The sequence below is a fragment of the Anoplopoma fimbria genome, chromosome 24, assembly GCF_027596085.1.
Source record: "Anoplopoma fimbria isolate UVic2021 breed Golden Eagle Sablefish chromosome 24, Afim_UVic_2022, whole genome shotgun sequence".
Lineage (NCBI taxonomy): Eukaryota > Metazoa > Chordata > Actinopteri > Perciformes > Anoplopomatidae > Anoplopoma > Anoplopoma fimbria.
This window is the reverse complement of record NC_072472.1, coordinates 1,982,576-2,003,315: the sequence shown is the minus strand read 5'-3', so window position 1 is coordinate 2,003,315 and position 20,740 is coordinate 1,982,576. Positions and strand designations below refer to the sequence as shown.

The 20,740-nt window shown below is 36.1% G+C and overlaps 2 protein-coding genes across 2 annotated transcripts; one reads left to right on the top strand and one right to left on the bottom strand.

The window, feature by feature from the left end:
- The first annotated feature begins 814 nt into the window (after nt 1-814).
- Nucleotides 815-6,193, top strand: cldn2 (claudin 2). Its single transcript, XM_054626437.1, has 2 exons — nt 815-1,234; nt 3,278-6,193. The coding sequence occupies exon 2, from the start codon at nt 3,286-3,288 to the stop codon at nt 4,093-4,095; it is 810 nt and encodes a 269-aa protein (XP_054482412.1). The 5' UTR covers nt 815-1,234; nt 3,278-3,285; the 3' UTR covers nt 4,096-6,193.
- Nucleotides 6,194-9,485: 3,292 nt separating this feature from the next.
- Nucleotides 9,486-16,363, bottom strand: rbm41 (RNA binding motif protein 41). The gene is made up of 7 exons (XM_054626103.1): nt 16,307-16,363; nt 14,183-14,299; nt 13,383-13,584; nt 12,452-12,656; nt 10,933-11,414; nt 9,807-9,954; nt 9,486-9,668 (listed from the first exon to the last, which is right to left on the bottom strand). Exons 1-7 carry the CDS (start codon nt 16,312-16,314, stop codon nt 9,535-9,537), a joined length of 1,296 nt encoding a protein of 431 aa, XP_054482078.1. The 5' UTR covers nt 16,315-16,363; the 3' UTR covers nt 9,486-9,534.
- Nucleotides 16,364-20,740: the final 4,377 nt, after the last annotated feature.

Genomic DNA, 20,740 nt, shown 5'->3' with positions numbered 1-20,740 from the left:
TAAATTAAAATTGAAAAAATGAATAAATAAATAAAAGAATTAAGATTAATTAAAATTAAAATTATCATCACTTAAGTTGTTATTGTTGTTGTTAGTATTATTAAAATTCTTATAATAACAAACCTATATTTGTATATCACCTTGAATGCCAGAAATGCAGCAGAGAATGATTTAAAAATAAAGCAAGAATAAATATAAAGGCATCTTCAGAGGAGGTCATTTGAGACTTACTAAACGTAAACTTTACTAGTTACTTTACTTTACTAAAGGGAGCAATAAAGGAAGGAAGGAGGAAGCAAGGAAGGAAACAGAACTGTAAAATAACTGTAAAATAAAACAAAAAATAAAATGGATTCAAATGAACATTTTAGAAAAAGTATTTAAAAAACATAATGTTCATTCCTCATCTTTCTTGCTTCAGGCTGGTTTATTCCATTTCTGACTTTAATTAAAAATCTCCCCTCAAAAATGCTCACAAGCATTTTTGGAGATTTCTGCAGACAGAACAGAGACACTTTCAGCCGTAACATGAAAGGATACATTTTTTTTTTTTTAGCTCTTTTCATCAAAGCAATATGACACTTGAATCTTTCTGCTAAATCAAACATTTTTCACTTCCGACTACACAGAGGACTGATATCCTGAAATATTGGGATTCTGCTGAACGTTGCGCCACCTGTTTTGCAGGAATGACAGATGTGAGAATGATTAACGTGGCTCGTCGTGATGTGTGTGTGTCAGTGTGTGTGTGTGTGTCAGTGTGTGTGTGTGTGTGTGTGTGTGTGTGTGTATGACAGGAGGTGAAGGTCTGGATGACGGACAGAGATCACACACTTTAACAAAGACAGCATAGAGACGATGTGCAGGAGTTCAGACCGTTACAGTCTATTGTTTTAAGTGGAAAGTCTTTCCTCAAGGATTGTTCTTCGTCTTCGAAAACCCTTTTCTGGCTCCAATGCAGCCAGCAGAGTAAAAAGTGCTCATTAGAAGTAGAGTCAGCGACAGCCTGTGACTATGTCCAGGTCTGAGGGAGCATTCAGAGAGCAGCCGGAGCAGGTTCACCACAGATACCAGCGCTGAATTCATTCTGTACAGTCTGCAGCCTCTTCATCCTCTGCCTCCTCTTCCTCTCCTCTTTCCAGCTGCAACTTCAGCTCCTGCAGCAAAGGAACATAATCAAATCCTCAACTAGTCCGGCGTCCGGCTCTTCCACAAAAATCTGCGGCAGTCTCAGGTAATGTGTGGAAGAGGAAAGCTGTGTGTGTGTGTGTGTGTGTGTGTGTGTGTGTGTGTGTGTGTGTGTGTGTGTGTGTGTGTGTGTGTGTGTGTGTGTGTGTGTGGTACATTATATTACTGTATTTTCAGCATAAAAATAACTAATACATATGACCGTGAAACCCTGGTTGATTCTTGACATTCAGACAAATATTTTTTGTATTACAAGTTTTCTGAAATGTTATGTTTAAATATGCAAATTAGGCACTGTCTTATAAAATATGTGCAAATTTTCATACATTTCCAGAACAGATATGTGAACATTGGATAAAGCCAGGTTCAAAATTCTTGTTTCATTTTGTTGTCATATAAGAGTCAAAGGTTTCTACAGAGGGAAGTTTGGATATTTCGTTGTATCACTCAATAAATCAGAAAAAAATGCCATTTTATAATCACTTTTCACCATGTATAAATCAGGCTATGAATGATATCTGAACAAACCCCTCTGTAGAAACCTTCAGAATATAGAGAGGAATGAAGCTGTAAAGTTTGGTGTATGTAAGAGCTACTGAAGTGGAGATTTATGGATCAGAGTCTGAGAAAAAACTCATTTAGAGAAAACGTCCTTTAAAGATATGTTTAGTTAAATTACATACATGTTGAAGACTCTACAGGTGAATAGGGTAAAAAAATAACTAATAGATATCAACATGAAACTTCACCAAGTTGTTCACCAATTATGTTTTGTATTATAAGTTTTCTCAAATGTTATGTTTAAATATGCAAATGAGGCATTATCTATCGGTAACTTTTGTTGAAGTTAGGAGAAATCTGCAGCGTAAAATAGACAAAGTAGTAAAATAAATCTTTCCACTAGTCTGAAAGAAGACGTGTTATGGACGCAAAATCTCCAGTGCTTGTAGTGTCTTGCCTAAATACAGATATACTATTATAAATATGTATAGTCAGCATTTAAATCATGTCTGACACGTGATGAGCAAAGACTTAAAAGAGTTGAATCATCGGCTGCAGCTAAACTGGTTGAAAACAATGAAAATAATAATACAACAAACACAAACAACACCAAATAAGAACAAACATATTATAGTCGCATCACTGTTTGATTTATCTTAACGTGGAATCGGGTCAGTACCAGAAGTCTGGACTTTGCCACATAGATGAACACAGTTTTCCAGACACAGGTAAAGCCGCCTTAACGTCATACCTCACACACTGTAATTATGAGCAGACGAGTAAAGACCTTTAATGTCAGCCTCCCAGTTGTAAATAATAATTTTGTGATGAGAGATAACAGGGATTTCTGACGGCTGCAGTATATCTGAGAAGAATTACCAAACACATCAACAGACAAGTCACTGGCAGTTACACCTAAATATATAGTAATATCCACAATAATACAGTCTAATCTTCTTATTAAAAGCAGCTAGTATATGTTATTCTGTTTGTATGTGAATCCTCTTGTTAAACTCTAAAGTTATCAGTAAAATGTACCAAAAGTACATTTGTTAACACAATAAAGATAATTAACTTAAGCTTTATTTATCTGATGTGACTACAAAGCTACAAGTCGGACTAGTAGGAGGTTTTTTTGGTCATAAAATACAATATGAAGGACGATCTCTAATAATCCAAATAAAAATATCCCAAGATCTCATGAATAAAATGGTAAAAAACATATTGAGAATTTAAAAATGGAAACTTTTTGTTAGCAAGCTAACTAGCTTTTATCTTATTAACACAAATGGAACATAAAATATCCACTTGATGTTAGCATTTGGGTTTACGAGTCATTTATCGCAGCAAAATAAATAAGCTTGCTTGAAAAGTTAGCGAGCTAAAAAAGCCAAAAAACAGTTGCTTGTTTAGCTTAGCATGCTACGAGGCTACTATTAATTACAATTTTCCAATTAGCTTAAATTGAGAAAGAAATGAAAGTGTTTTCGAGATGCGAGTACACTCGAGTCAGAGTGAGAGCAAATACAATAATGTTTTGTGCATGTAGTCAGTGACAAATTTGCTTTTGGGGTCTCCTCCATCACAGTTGTCGCCATGGCGTCCGCCGCTCTGGAGCTGATGGGCTTCTTCCTGGGCCTGTTTGGGATGCTGGGCACCATGGTGGCCACCGTCCTCCCCTACTGGCAGATCTCCGCCCACATCGGCTCCAACATCGTCACGGCGGTGGCCAACATGCGCGGCCTGTGGATGGAGTGCGTCTTCCAGAGCACCGGCGCCTTCCAGTGCGAGACCTACAACTCCATGCTGGCCCTGTCCTCCGACCTGCAGGCCTCCAGGGCGCTCATGGTCATCTCCCTCGTGCTGTCCATACTCGCCATCGCCATGGCGGCCCTCGGGATGCAGTGCACGCTCTGCTTGGAGGGCGCCGGCGCTGTAAAGAGTCGCGTTGCCGGCGCCAGCGGGGGGTTGTTCCTCACCGCAGGCTTCCTGTCACTCATACCGGTGGCGTGGACCACACACGAGGTGGTCCAGACCTTCTACCGACCCAGCGTGCCTTCCAGCATGAAGTTTGAGCTGGGCGAGTGTCTGTACGTCGGTTTGGCGTCCTCGCTCATCTCCATGCTGGGAGGGGCGATGCTGTGCGTGTCGTGCTGCGAGGAGCAGGACGGCGGCCGCGGGCGACGGCACGCCGGAGGCTACCCGTACCCGGTGGGAGGCGGCGTGGGAGGCGCAGGGATACGGACGACCTCGCAGACCTACCACAACCCCACGCTGCAGGCGGCGGCCAGCAGGGGGCAGATGCTGGTCCGCAGTACCAGCCACGGCTCCCAGTCCACCGCGCAGGGAGTCCAGGGCGCCAAGAAGCCCGCCGCGCCAGGATATGACATCACAGGATACGTCTGAGGTTACCGTCACTCCATCACACCTTTAAATGGTCGACAACTTACGTTTATTTATGTATTTAATCAAATGTTGTCACAATACTTTGAAGGAGCAACGGGACAACAAACGAGTCAACTTGTCACAGTGTGTCTTTTTTACACCCTTGTGCCTCACTAGGGACATTTTTCTCTGTTTTGTTTGTTTGACATGGGTGTAGTTATTATTATTATGTTTTATGTGTAGCCAAAATACAGACAAAACAATCAGCATTGAAACTAATTAAAACCACAATGTTTGATCCCACCACCATCACAACATAAAATCATGCATTCTATTATATCAAGCTCTCAATCTAGAATCAAAATGTTTATTTTATACTATTTTCCACCTGATTTTGCCAGTTTCTTATGTTTGATGGTGCAAATACATGTCATTTTCCTGGTTTCCTGCACAAAAAGGTTGAAAGAAATTGCATCAAAATCAATGTTGTTGCTAATCTTTGACTTTCACACAAGTTTTGTCTATTTTATAAAACACAACAGTGGTATTTTGTTAACAAAATGGCATTTAAAGGATTAGAATTCTGAAAATGAAAGAATATATGGTAGTTATGATCAGGACTGATGCTTGTTAAAGATTTAACTTAAACTATGATATCTTTCTGGCAGTTTTTGAAGTTTTTGTCATTGAATCAGTGAGGCACAAGGGTTAAGCTTCTTCAAAAGTTTTGTTGAATAAAGTGGAATTGTGGCATTTTCAGTGGAGAACATTTAACAGTCAGACTTTTTTTACTCTCTTTTCTCTGTAAATGTTTGAGCTTCTGGAAGGATGTCACACTTTTTATTTACCCTCATCGCAACTCGTTTGTTGTAAAGAAAAGTCAAACACACAGTTGTGTTGATCACGTTGTTTATCATTTTCATAAAGCTTTGCTGTCTCTGTTTGTGATAACCAGGAGGTTTGTGTATTTGAGAATCCTCCCACTGATTCTATTCCTGTTTTAAAATGTTGTTTTAATGCAAAGTACAAAGTGCCAAATGTTCTGATTGGAGGGATACAGTTTTGTACAAACCTTAAATACATTTACAATGATCCATGTTACATCGCAGCTGTTTTCTTTCTTTATACAAAGCAGACCAATGCATTGACTGTTTTTACTGCATGATACGTGCAGACTTTGACTATTTTATTCAAATTGTATTGTGTAAAATTGAATGGTTCCTGGAAACATGTCATGAATTAATTTGGTAATTCGGCTTGACAAAATCAATAAAGACTGGCAGCTCGACTAGGACGTCTACACCATTGACTCGTGACCTTCATAGACTTGAATATACTTCATAACTTCCCTTAAAAGTATGTTTTAAAAAGAATGTGCCATGGATCAAGTCCCCAGATCCACCAAAAAAAAGCTTGACTCAGGACTTGTCTTTCTTGACTTGGGACGGGACTTGGGCTTTAGCTGTCTTGACTTAGAACTTGACTTGAGACTTGTCTTGACTTGACATGGGACATGACTTGGGACGTATATGTCTTGTCTTGGAACTTGACCCGAGGCTTGTCTGTCTCAAATTGGGACTTGACTCTGGACTTGCCTGTCTGGTCTCGGGACTTAACTCAGGACTTGCTTGTCTTGACTTGGAACTTGACTCGGAACATGCACGTCTTGACTTAGAATTCGACTTAAAAAGTCTTGTCTTGACTTGACTTGGGACATGACTTGGGACTCATATGTCTTGACTTGGAACTGAGGCTTATCTGTCTCCAATTGGGAGTTGACTCTGGGCGTGTCTGTCTTGACTAAGGACTTGACTCAAGTCTTTTCTGTCTTGAATTTTGACTTGACCCAGACTTGTCTGTCTAGACTAGGGACTTGATTCAGGACCTGTCTGTCGTGACTAGGGATTGTTCTATGGACTTGTTTGTCTTGACTTGGGACTTGACTCAAGACTTGTCTCTCCTGACTTGGGACTTGATTTTATCAGCCGTGGGTATCAGTTTTCCTTCCCTGCTCTGGAACTTTTACCAGTCTGAAGATCTATTCACCTTCAGTCAGCCTTATGGAGTCACTGTGCTTGATGTGTTTTACTATATCGAATAAATCAATCTTTCATTGTGACGTTTTCTACTCTCACTTCTTGATCAGAGGGACAAACAAAGTGAAGCAGACTACGCTCTCTTTGTTTCATTCTCCTTCAGCTGATTGATATTTTATCAAAGATGTATTTACAGAGCATTAAACAACCTGATTCAATCTGTTTTGTCTTTTCTCGATGTCATTTGTTGAATGTTTTCCCTCCATTTGGCACACCATGAATGATTATAAATATAGACATCTGCATTCAAAAGTGAGCCCCATAAAATGCAGATTTAGCATTTAAATTGAAAAAGAACATTTATATAAATTGCAAATCAGAAAAAAATCATTAGGTGTGTGTTGTATAAAACGATTTCCTTCAATAGATTGAAAAACAAAAGCTTTAAACACACGATAACTGGCACATGAAGGCTCTTTCATAGGGCAGCTGTTAATAAATAAAGAGGAGTTGGTTTTTTTACAGTGTAGAATGGGGAAAAGATCACAGCCCTGAACTGAAGGCAAACAGAAGATGACACAAACAAACTTAAACAAACAAAGTCCCGGTTTAGTCCGCTCAATACTGTTTGACCTTCAGGTGGATCGTGAGACCAAAATGTACAAATGTTCTGGGGTCAGTTTACAGTCACCACACTGGGGAACTCTTTAACTCTATAAGTCCTTATAAGATGCTTATCAACATTATTATGTGTTAATAAGACTATAAAAGTGTTCAAAATAGCATCATAAACATGTTTATTGTACTTCTAAGAATGTTCATTTAGACGTTCTTATAATTTTTATAATAGCATTAAAAACACATTTATTGAGTTTAACTTTTTTACCTACTTTGCCATTTTTTAAACCTTTACTAAGGTTTTTTGGTGCTTTATTAAGATAAATACCTACTTTATTATGCATTTTTTTGCATTTAACTATTCATTTATTAACAGTTGACTGTGCTTTCTGCAGCCAGCTGACCTAAAGCATGAACAGTTCCTTATTAAGGTTAATAAATCCTTTATTATGCACTTATAAACAGTTTACTATGCTTGCTACAGCTACTGGATCTTAGAGGGAACAATGCATTATTAGGGTTAATAAATCCTTTATTATGCACTTATTAACAGTTAACTATGCTTTCTGCAGCTGCTGGCTCTAAAGGGAAAAACATTCCTTATTAAGGTTTATAAATCCTTTATTATGCACTTATTAACAATTAACTATTCTTTTCAAAGATTCCCCTCTCTGAGTGAGCGTTACATTTTGTCAATGTTGATAATATGTGAATAAAGAATTACACAATGTTAAAAACACCCCTCAAGTCTTATTAACAATTATTAATGTTAATAATCATATTATAAGGAGTATTATAAGGGCTTTTCTACCTGTTAACATATGCGTATTAGGCCTGTAAGTTCATATCTGCGATTTTTCCTAACTTGAAGTCTACATATATACAGTATTCTGAAATCTGGTTCAACCAACACACATTTGACCGATGGACCCCCAGAGATAAGTGGACAACACACACACACACACACACACACACACACACACACACACACACACACACACACACACACACACACACACACACACACACACACACACACACACATTGACTAAGACTGTGGGAAAGACAAACATCCCAGAAACATACAGTAGATGATCCTGACCACATTTTGTCACACACATACAGTCTGTGCAACCAACATGGAACAATAAGGTCAACGCCAAAAAGACATCATTTTAACTCTGCAGTAAATTAAAACATAGCATCCCATAATGACTGAACTTATGTATTCGAGATACAACTTGCAGACAGACGCAGGTGTATTAATCTCTACCTGCAGAGGCCACTTCAGACAAACTGGTGCAAAAATCATGAATCCTTGTGAGAAAAATTCAACATGAAATAATATAAAGTTGTTGCATCTATTAAGTTGAACTGTGCCACCAAAAATGAATATTTCATCGATAAATTAAGTTAAATTATTCACCAAACAATTACATTTTTTTTACTGTTCAAGTCTGAAAAGTGTGTCAGAAATCTACCTGCCCAAAATAATTATTTACTTGCTCCTATACAAATAGTTTGATGAATCAGAGGTTATTAAATAACAACAAAGACTGAAAGACTCTCAAACTTGGCGATAAACTGCACAATACATAGTTGGAGTTTTCACCCAAATCCTCTCTAACACCACCCGACTAAACTCCTGTTTGCAGGATAATTGAAATGCTCGCTTTCACATCAGTTCATGAACATTGTTTTCATTTTCTCCATCACACTGTGCATGTGCAACTCTCAACAGAGATGCCTCAACTTTCAAGTTTAGTTTATTGAAAGAGCAAATTTAAAAAGAACAGAAAATGACCAAAGTGCTGTACAGTGGTAAAACGACTCCTTATCTACTTCTATCAGCAGCTTTGGAAAAAACTTGATGTATTTAAATTTGTTTTACTGGCCAAATGAGTTAATACATTTACTCGCCAGACGTGGCTTTTTATATTTTTTTATTGTTGAGCCCTGGTTGTGCGACACAAAATGTTTGAAATATTCTTTGCAATCATAAAGTTGCAGCCACACATTTAAAATCTGTCCTATAATATTTTTTATTTCAACTACATGAGATTAAAATGGCTATTTAAGGATTTTTTTTAAGGCTGTTTGAAAAGGTTTCTTAAGTAGTTTCTCATTCAGTGAACATTTTAGTTTTCTCAAGAAAAAAGCCTGGTTATGTCTTTAAAAATAGAGAAACGAAAGGACAACTAATAATAATATGAATATCATTGAGAGGATAAACTAAAATAAGAAGAGATGTTACAGTGATTATGTGTTATGTCTTTGTAAACAAACTTTATTTAACCACTATGGCTGCTGTCTTTCTGGTCCAAGTCTGACACTAACTTGTGATGGCTGAATGGCTCTCTCTAGTGGACAAAAGAAGAACAACATTGTTTTAATTTATTTAGAATTATTATTAATTGGTAGAATTCTAACTTAATCTTTTTTAATAAAAATTTTTTAATTTACTGAGGATTTTTTGTGGTCAAATCAGGTCCAATCTGGAGTTTAATTATTTAGATATTTTAAATAACCAAAGAAAAAAGGAAGAAAATTTCTTTTTCTGTAAAAGTTATTATAAACAAATTAAAAAATATTACTTTTTTAAATGTAATTTGTATGACATTTAGTTTTTAAGCCTGCTTGCTTACATAAATACTTATCAAGATAAATAAAAGCAAAAATGACTGCACACTCATGATAAACATTTTATTAAAATGCAAAGATGAACAAACAATAAATATATTGTTAAAATCACATCCATCTCAACTCTGGAGGATCCATGTTGTCAGGAATAAACGTTTTGTTTCGTTTATTTCCTCTCCTCCTGCTTCGCCTTCTGTTTCTCTTCTTCCTGTCGCTCACGGCCAAACTCCACCACCAAAGGTTTCCCTAGCAACCGGTATCCATGAACCAACTGCAAGGCTCTCTGGGCCGTTTCAGCATCTGCCAAAAGGAAAACAAACACACCCGAGGATCTAATGTGTGATGCATGATGGACAGAAGCACACGGCGCACTGTGGTTTGTTTGTACATGGGTGGTGAGTGATGTCACTTCCTGTGTGAGAGAAGACTGTTCCTCACCTGGCAGCGTGATGAAGGCCTGACCTTTCATCCTTCCGGTCAGCAGGCGGTAAATCACCGGCGGCCCGTTCTCCTGCTCGAACCTGGAGAACAGCGCCACCAGCTGGGCGGCTGAGGCCTGTGAGCTCAGGTTCTTCACACACAGAACCTACAGAGAAAAACTCATCAAGTCTCTGCAGAGGATCAGTGGAGATGTGTCATCATCATTTTTATTTTTAGACAGAATGAAAGAAGTCAAATGTATGAGTCCTCAACTGCAGACAGAAATGACAAAATGAGTTGATTTCTTTGATTTTAATACTTAAAGTGACAGTGAGAAACATTAAACTGGTCCTCTATAGACCTCCATCAGTAAACGATGCCATCAGAGAGAAGATCGTCTGTTTCTATAAAGTTATTCTTAAAGCTCGTCATCGGAGCCACCGGGTCGGACTCTGGTGAAACCAGCAATTGAACCAGAACCAGGACTGCGAGCAGCAGACTGTCAGACCCTGCTGCAGTAAAATGAGAGGTTTTCTAAAGAGACTCTGGCACCTGCAGATCTTTACAACACTTATCAGTGGTGCTGATAGAAACATTACCGCCTTTGTCCACAGGGGGGGCAAAAAATCCACACAAAATAAAAGTTCCTTGTAGCAACTTTAAAGTGTCAAACTGCTGATATGTGTGTGTGTGTGTGTTTGTGTGTTTGTGTGTGTGTGTGTGTGTGTGTGTGTGTGTGTGTGTGTGTGTGTGTGTGTGTGTGTGTTTGTGTTTGTGTTTGTGTTTGTGTAGTGGACACAAAGCTTTAAATAAGTCCACCATATGAATAACTTAAATGTCTCTTAAGTTATTCATATGGTGGAAGTCGATGCATTTTTTAATAGTTGAATGCTACATTTTGTGACTGTGCTGTGTGTATAGTCCATAGAAATACTGTATATACATGGAATATAGAAGTAGAGGTCAGATTAAAAATTTCAATATATATATACTAATTAAAACATTTTTTAGAATCTTTGGACTAATATTCCTATGATGATACTTTTGTTTTTATGTGTGTATGAAAACCATTAACCTTATAGCTAACTAGCTAGCATAAAACAAACATCCTAGCCCTCCATCAGTGTCTTGTAGATGTTGGTACCTTGGAGGGTTTTCCCGGCTGGTAGTTTCTGAACCTCGGGATGTTCTGGATCTCTTCTTCAGATTCACGGTTCTTCAGGATGTCTTCGTCTGAGATCGTCTGGATCTCCCCTCTGACAGTCAGCGCCCTCGCCGCTCCACGCAGACTCCCGATTGGCTGGCTTATATTTATGTGTGTCGGAGCAGCTGGTGGAGGAGGAGGTCGGCCCGGTCCGTCTGGAGCGAGCTGCTGCTCTGACGTGGACTCTGACGGTGCTGACAAACCTTCACCCTGCAGATCTGGGTGAGGGTCAGAGGCTTCTTCTGATTGGTTGTCGACTGTCTGTGAGTCCTGTGATTGGTCAGATGTGAGTCTGTGTGGAGACACGTGTGCTGCTGTGGTTGTTTCTGCAGGTTTTCTCTCCTTCCTGAGGACGTCTCTGTAGAGAGAGTCTATGGGATCAGAGGACGACGCCCCCTCCTGGCTCTCCTGGTTATCTTCATCTGTGATACAAATACATCAACAACAACACAGGTGAGACATGGAATATTTCACTGCATTTCTCTCCTCTGCACTGTTGTTCTGGAAAGATCACATGATTGATTTGTCCTTGTTTTGGATTTAATTAATTACACAATGTAAATATTCAAAAACTTCAATAACATCATTTAAAAAGTTGCAAATCAAAGTATAGGCCAACAGCAACTTGTTAAATTCCCCTCTGACAGTTGTATGAAGGAACCACAACATATCCAAACCCTCTAATACTGAACTGAAGATGTATGAATGCTGTAATTTAAAGGCGCTAAATTCCAAATTCACAGCATATCCATGGATGAGGGACTGCCTCCATAAGGCTCGCAACATGGCGACGGCTGCGCTAGAGGCTACAAGCTAACGGTGCAAACAATAGAAACGGTGCTGACGGAGCTAGCAGTGTTTTCTGCTCAGAGAAACTATTATCGTTATCGTTATTATATTAATACTCTTAATTTGGAATTGAGCACCTTAATGGCCTATGATGTACATAATATCATTTAACCTTTCTGGAACTCAAGAAACTGAGATCTACTCTACTTAGTTTCTTTACTGCTCCCAAAACAATCAATCACAGCCAGCAAATATCTTTTCTTTCCTCCGTAATCCACAATAAATATACGGAGGTGAGGCTTATCGTTTTAGTGCTTTACAATCTGTCCCAAGGAATATTTAACCTGCTCCGTCGTCACAGCGAAGCACTGGAAGGTCAGACAAACTGTCACAGATAAACCGAGCAGTGAAGCTTCTGTGAAGGATTCACGTTGTTGGAAATCTATTTATCTACGTTTAGTTTAGTCACTGAGGCTTACTGCCGCAACTTCATCGTCGTCGCAGCTTTTTGGTTGCCTAGTAACAGCAGGCAACTTCCTCTTTTTTAATGTTTGGAGGTGAGATGTTTTTGAACGATTATTACGATGAACCACGCTACAACAATCATTTCACCTCTTTGTTTCCTCCTTACAGAATACACATAACGCTGTTTAGTCGGCGGCCTCCGTACCTCTGTGGTAAAGTGCAGCGAGGAAACCCAGGCGGTCTGTTCCCTGGAAAAGCGCCCGTTCGATCTCCATCTCGCGGCGTGACAGCGGCCGGCTGGCGGCGAAGCGTTGTGGGCGGGACAGGAGCTCGTCCCGCGCATCGATCTTGTCTCTGATCACCTGCAGGCGCTGCTGCTTCGCACCTGGAGCTGCACACACACCGTGGGACTGTGTGGGATAAAGGTCAAGGGTCAGATGGTGTGGTTTGTTGGATTTATGTTGATATTTATAGTAGATGTATCCATGTTTCCTTAGAGATTAAGAAGTTAGATTTGGCCCACAGGTATATTTATTCAGACTTGTTGTTTCCCCTGAATGGAAAGTCATTTGGAATATTTATATCTGTATGTATGTGTACATTTTTCACCAGCTGTGTTATAAATAAAGACTAAATATAGAGGTCATGAGGATAGTTTTTTGTGTTATACTTTCAAGCATGCAATGCAGTAGAAGACAGGGGGAAAAGTATATTTTTTCACTGATCATGCCACATTTTGAACAACAAATCCGAGTTAGTTAACGCTAGCTGTTAGCCGTTAGCAGCCGGTGGGAAGCATAGTCCTGCATGACTTAATGATGGATGAACTTTAAAGGAGGTTGCATTGAGTTACATTATGATGCATTCAAGCGCCATTCAGTTAAAAAATGTATTTGGCAAAGGTAGATGACGATGTTATGATGATGTGTTCACATGTAATCTTGTAAAATGTAGTTTTTGGTGGGAATACATCCAGTTGTTTAAAGGAGCATTAAGAATATATATATTTTTTTGTTTTTACAGAAGTTCAGGTATCGCACTCAGTATCGAGAAGACTTTAATCGTACCAAAACATCTGTAAATGCAAGAACCAGGACTTGAACCCAGCCCCTCCCGTCTCTCCAGCTGGTTTTTACCTTCTCCGTTTCCTCCGGTACGTCTCTGCTCCTCCACAGCTGGATCTCGGTTTCTGTCAGACCCAGCTCCCTCAAGCTGGCCAGGTCCTTCTCCCCGTCCTGCAGGGCCTGGAACTCGGACAGGCTTCTCACTCCAGCTGCCTGTTGGCCAAACGGCCGATAGAGCGCCGAGGGGGCGAAGCACTTCTTCTTGGCGACACATCTGTAGGACAGAAGTCATTTCACAGTGAGACCTTTTCTACTAAAAGTCACAAATCCTAAATGTTGTAAAACAAAAATCCTCCAGGCTGCGCTGTGGGAACCTGTGAACGCACCATAACAAGCTTTTGATGGACGCTTCCATCCAAAGCACCTCACAGTAACTAGAGATTTTCTTTTATCTAGCAGTGAGAGCTCCGGTGGGAATAAAGCTGCAGTCACAGCTTACTGTTCCCACTGAGCCTCTCAGCTTATTGTTTCTTTACTGTCACACAGTGACAGTAAATTCATCTAGTGAGAGCTGAGACATTATTTGCACTGTCAAGAGACCCACAAATTTCACTACAGGGTATTTTGCTTGTTACGGGTAGGGGACTCTTTTACAGAATGTTTTGCTACTTTGGTTCCAATGTACTGATAGCAATAGGGAAATCATTTGTCCTATTGTGTATCTGCAGCAGTGTAACAACAATCGAGTTTGGTGGAAATTCTTCTGAATCAATAAGGAAACAAAATGTTCTCATAGTTTATTACCCAGCAATAAACCCGTGGAGGTTAAACTTCTAAAAACCCGTCTCCTGGAGATGCAAAGCGTGTCTCACCGTTCGATGTCGACGCCGGTGTGGAGCTGCTGCAGCAGGAGGCCGTGGAGCTGCCGCTGGCCCTCCGTCTCCTGCTCCTCCAGCAGCGGGCCGTCCTCACAGAGCTGCCGGCTCACCCTGAGCAACAGAGAATTCAGTTCAGACACAAAAGACACATCCACCATCGCCAAGAAAAGTGTAGCTTTCATGTAACAGTATGAGAGAATTCTGCCTATTGGAGGACACGTACAGTATGTTTATAATACAACAATGATCTGTTAATGCATCCTAACTCACAAAATATGACACATGAGAGAAAGGACTTTTTTACAAGTGAATAGCAGTATTTACATTCATTTTGTCTAAGGATGGGAAATAGAATCACTAACAATTATTTTCATTATTTATTCATCGGCAGATTACTTTCTCGGTTTAAATCTATTAATTGTTTTATTTAATAAATATAGAAAAAGTATAATATGCCCATCCCCATTTCAACTAGCCCAGATTGCTTGTGATTTCAGATTCACTTGTTTTTTTTATTTTTATCTTGTCTTTCTTCTACTATGTCTCTTGTGTGCACTTTACTCTCTGCTGCTGTAAGCCTGCACATTTCCCCGCTGCGGGACTAATAAAGGATTATCTTATCTTATCTTATCTTATTAAAAGTCCAAGACACAAATATATTTAGTGTACAATAACATAAAACTAAGAAAATCATCACATTACTAATTGCTATTAGGTGTCTTGGGGAAAAAATAAATGACTTCCATGGTTAAAAAATTCTGAAAATAGTAGTTAATTGATTTTCTGTTGATCGACTAATCCTTTGATACTTTTTTTTATATTACAATATATTACTAGAGAAGATAGAAATGTGTTTAAATCAGATGTTTGCACACTTGGCAATGTTTCAAATCAATTGACTGAATAACAATAAACACATCCAAATAAACACAATAAACACATCCAAATAAACACAATAAACACATCCAAATAAACACAATAAACACATCCAAATAAACACAATAAACACATCCAAATAAACACAATAACACATCCAAATAAACACAATAAACACATCCAAATAAACACAATAAACACATCCAAATAAACACAATAAACACATCCAAATAAACACAATAAACACATCCAAATAAACACAATAAACACATCCAAATAAACACAATAAACACATCCAAATAAACACAATAAAACACAACACAATAAAACAATAAACACAATAAAACACATCCAAATAAACACAATAAACACATCCAAATAAACACAATAAACACATCCAAATAAACACAATAACACATCCAAATAAACACAATAAACACATCCAAATAAACACAATAAACACATCCAAATAAACACAATAACACATCCAAATAAACACAATAAACACAATAAACACATCCAAATAAACACAATAAACACATCCAAATAAACACAATAAACACATCCAAATAAACACAATAAACACATCCAAATAAACACAATAAACACATCCAAATAAACACAATAAACACATCCAAATAAACACAATAAACACATCCAAATAAACAAATAAACACAATAAACACATCCAAATAAACACAATAAACACATCCAAATAAACACAATAAACACATCCAAATAAACACAATAAACACATCCAAATAAACACAATAAACACATCCAAATAAACACAATAAACACATCCAAATAAACACAATAAACACATCCAAATAAACACAATAAACACATCCAAATAAACACAATAACACATCCAAATAAACACAATAAACACATCCAAATAAACACAATAAACACATCCAAATGAGGAAAACTGTGTCTGCATTGAGAAAGGTTGTAAAATAAAAGGTTTGCAGAGGAAACAGATGTAAAAGTGGAAGTGATGGCTGAAGTATTGCTGTGAAACACTGTTTGCATTCATAATAATCTCTCATTTCCTTTAATGTAATGATCCAGCATGCATGGAGAGACACACATCATTATGTGAACAGATAAACATGTGAAACATCACATTTTAACATCTTTAAAACATATAAACACAGAGCAGCTGCAGCTCCAATAGAAAAGCCTGAATTATGATGATTATTCTGGAATAAAACGTTGATCTCTGCAGGATCTGTTTACCTTCGCATGCTTCCTCTTGTGCTTCCTCTTCTGCACTTCCGGTGTGAGGGATCATGGGAAATGTAGTCCCCAGCCTGCACAATGACCAACTATAAGACATTTATTAAGGTTCAGACTTGATGGAAATAATGCCTCAGTTTATATTCTGCATCGTTTTGGGGTTAAACAAATAAAAGGCAAGTTTATTGTAGTTATTATAGAAATATAGGCTGCTATAGAAATAATAAAGTGTTTATTATATATAATAATAAAAAAATAAAGTGTTTATTTGTAGGCTGCTATAAAAATAATAAAGTGTTTAGAAATATAGGCTGCTATATAAATAATAAAGTGTTTATTGTAGTTATTGTAGAAATATAGGCTGCTATAGAAATAATAAAGTGTTTATTAGTTATTATAGAAATATAGGCTACTATAGAAATAATAAAGTGTTTATTGTAGTTAAAAATATAGGCTGCTATATAAATAATAAAGTTATTGTAGAAATTATTATATAAATAATAAAGTGTTTATTGTAGAAATATAGGCTGCTATAGAAATAATAAAGTGTTTATTGTAGAAATATAGGCTGCTATAGAAATAATAAAGTGTTTATTATTATAGAAATATAGGCTGCTATAGAAATAATAAAGTGTTTATTGTAGTTATTGTAGAAATATAGGCTGCTATATAAATAATAAAGTGTTTATTATAGAAATATAGGCTGCTATAGAAATAATAAAGTGTGTATTGTAGTTATTGTAGAAATATAGGCTGCTATAGAAATAATAAAGTTTATTGTTTATTATAGAAATATAGGCTGCTATAGAAATAATAAAGTGTTTTGTAGTTATTGTAAAAATATAGGCTGCTATAGAAATAATAAAGTGTTTATTGTAGTTATTATAGAAATATAGGCTGCTATAGAAATAATAAAGTTTATTATATATAGGCTGCTATATAAATAATAAAGTATTTATATAATAATAGGCTTATATTGTAGTTATTGTAGAAATATAGGCTGCTATAGAAATAATAAAGTGTTTATTATAGAAATATAGGCTGCTATAAAAATATATAGAAATATAAGCTGCTAGAAATAATATAGAAATAATAAAGTGTTTAAAGTGTTTATAGGCTGCTATAGAAATAATAAAGTGTGTATTGAAATATAGTTAGAAATATATGTAGAAATGTAGAAATAATAAAGTGTTTATTATAGAAATATAGGCTATAGAAATAATAAAGTGTTATATTATATAAATAATAAAGTGTTTATTGTAGAAATATAGGCTGCTATATAAATAATAAAGTGTTTATTGTAGAAATATAGGCTGCTATAGAAATAATAAAGTGTTTATTATAGAAATATAGGCTGCTATAGAAATAATAAAGTGTGTTTTGTAGAAATATAGGCTGCTATAGAAATAATAAAGTGTTTATTGTAGTAGAAATAATAAAGTGTTTATTATAGAAATATAGGCTGCTGTAGAAATAATAAAGTGTTTATTGTAGAAATATAGGCTGCTATAGAAATAATAAAGTGTTTATTGTAGAAATATAGGCTGCTATAGAAATAATAAAGTGTGTATTGTAGTTATTGTATAAATATAGGCTGCTATAGAAATAATAAAAAGTAGAAATATAGGCTGCTATAGAAATAATAAAGTGTTTATTATAGAAATATAGGCTGCTATAGAAATAATAAAGTGTTTATTGTAGTTATTGTAGAAATATAGGCTGCTATAGAAATAATAAAGTGTTTATTGTAGAAATATAGGCTGCTATAGAAATAATAAAGTGTGTATTGTAGTTATTATAGAAATATAGTGCTATAGAAATAATAAAGTGTGAAATATAGGCTGCTATAGAAATAATAAAGTGTTTATTGTAGTTATTATAGAAATATAGGCTGCTATAGAAATAATAAAGTGTAGAAATATTGCTATAGAAATAATAAAGTGTTTATTGTAGAAATATAGGCTGCTATAGAAATAATAAAGTGTTTATTGTAGTTATTGTAGAAATATAGGCTGAAATATAGGCTGAAATATAGGCTACTATAGAAATAATAAAGTGTTTATTGTAGAAATATAGGCTGCTATAGAAATAATAAAAGTGTTTTATAGAAATTATTATAGAAATAATAAAGTGTTTATTGTAGAAATATAGGCTGCTATATAAATAATAAAATAGAAATAAGGCTGCTATAGAAATAATAAAGTGTTGTAGAAATATAGGCTGCTATAGAAATAATAAAGTGTGTTTTGTAGAAATATAGGCTGCTGTAGAAATAATAAAGTGTTCTTCGTAACTTGATTGTGTTTTTTGGACTAAAAGCTGCACCCTTTCTATGGAAACACATTAGACTCTGCTGCATGTGTTTCCGGGTTGTGAAATATCAGATAAAGCATGAAAGCTTTCCATAACCACACCTTGCTTTATTACAGAGGGTGTGGTTATTGCCCAACCTTTCCTCACACTCTGCTTCCCTTCTTACATATGTGTGAGCTGGCTGTGTACATGGCTGTCATATCAAATGTAATGCTGCAAAGCCTGGATATATACTCCACCCCCACCTCCACCACCACCACCACCCTCCAAACTCCAGTGTCCTCAATTAGCCTGCTGGGTGACGTCAGCAAGGTGACATGGGTGCTTCTGCTCCACAATAAGCTGCTGCAACATTCAGAGATGTGTCTTATGCATGGATGCAATTAAAACAAATAGTTATTATTATTATATTCCTTTATTGATCCCCATAAATTCAAGTGTTGCAGCAGCTACACAGACACAGACAATAAATACACATACTATACAGACACACAGACAATAAATACACATACTATACAACTACACAGACAATAAATACACATACTATACAACTACACAGACAATAAATACACATACTATACAACTACACAGACAATAAATACACATACTATACAACTACACAGACAATAAATACACATACTATACAACTACACAGACAATAAATACACATACTATACAACTACACAGACAATAAATACACATACTATACAACTACACAGACAATAAATACACATACTATACAACTACACAGACAATAAATACACATACTATACAACTACACAGACAATAAATACACATACTATACAACTACACAGACAATAAATACACATACTATACAACTACACAGACAATAAATACACATACTATACAACTACACAGACAATAAATACACATACTATACAACTACACAGACAATAAATACACATACTATACAACTACACAGACAATAAATACACATACTATACAACTACACAGACAATAAATACACATACTATACAACTACACAGACAATAAATACATACTATACAACTACACAGACATAATACAACTACACATACTATACAACTACACAGACAATAAATACACATACTATACAACTACACAGACAATAAATACACATACTATACAACTACACAGACAATAAATACACATACTATACAACTACACAGACAATAAATACACAATACTATACAACTATACAACACAGACAATAAATACACATACTATACAACTACACAGACAATAAATACACATACTATACAACTACACAATACAATAAATACATACTATACAAACACAGACAATAAATACACATACACAGACAATAAATACACATACTATACAACTACACAGACAATAAATACACATACTATACAACTACACAGACAATAAATACACATAATATACAACTACAATAAATACACATACTATACAACTACACAGACAATAAATACACATACTATACAACTACACAGACAATAAATACACATACTATACAACTACACAGACAATAAATACACATACTATACAACTACACAATAAATACACATACTATACAACTACAGACAATAAATACACATACTATACAACTACACAATAAATACACATACTATACAACTACACAGACAATAAATACACATACTATACAACTACACAGACAATAAATACACATACTATACAACTACACAGACAATAAATACACATACTATACAACTACACATACAATAAATACACATACTATACAACTACACAGACAATAAATACACATACTATACAACTACACAGACAATAAATACACATACTATACAACTACAGACAATAAATACACATACTATACAACTACACAGACAATAAATACACATACTATACAACTACACAGACAATAAATACACATACTATACAACTACACAGACAATAAATACACATACTAACTACACAGACAATAAATACACATACTATACAACTACACAGACAATAAATACACATACTATACAACTACACAGACAATAAATACACATACTATACAACTACAGACAATAAATACACATACTATACAACTACAGACAATAAATACACATACTATACAACTACACAGACAATAAATACACATACTATACAACT

Bases quoted from the DNA above. Each gene is read 5' to 3' on its own strand.
- cldn2 (XM_054626437.1), top strand. From the start codon at position 3,286: ATGGCGTCCGCCGCTCTGGAGCTGATGGGCTTCTTCCTGGGCCTGTTT.
- rbm41 (XM_054626103.1), bottom strand. The intron at 13,585-14,182 runs GTGAGACACGCT...TCTGTCCTACAG, and splicing joins ACCGGCGTCGACATCGAACG to ATGTGTCGCCAAGAAGAAGT. The intron at 9,955-10,932 runs GTACCAACATCT...TTTTCTCTGTAG, and splicing joins AGCCGGGAAAACCCTCCAAG to GTTCTGTGTGTGAAGAACCT.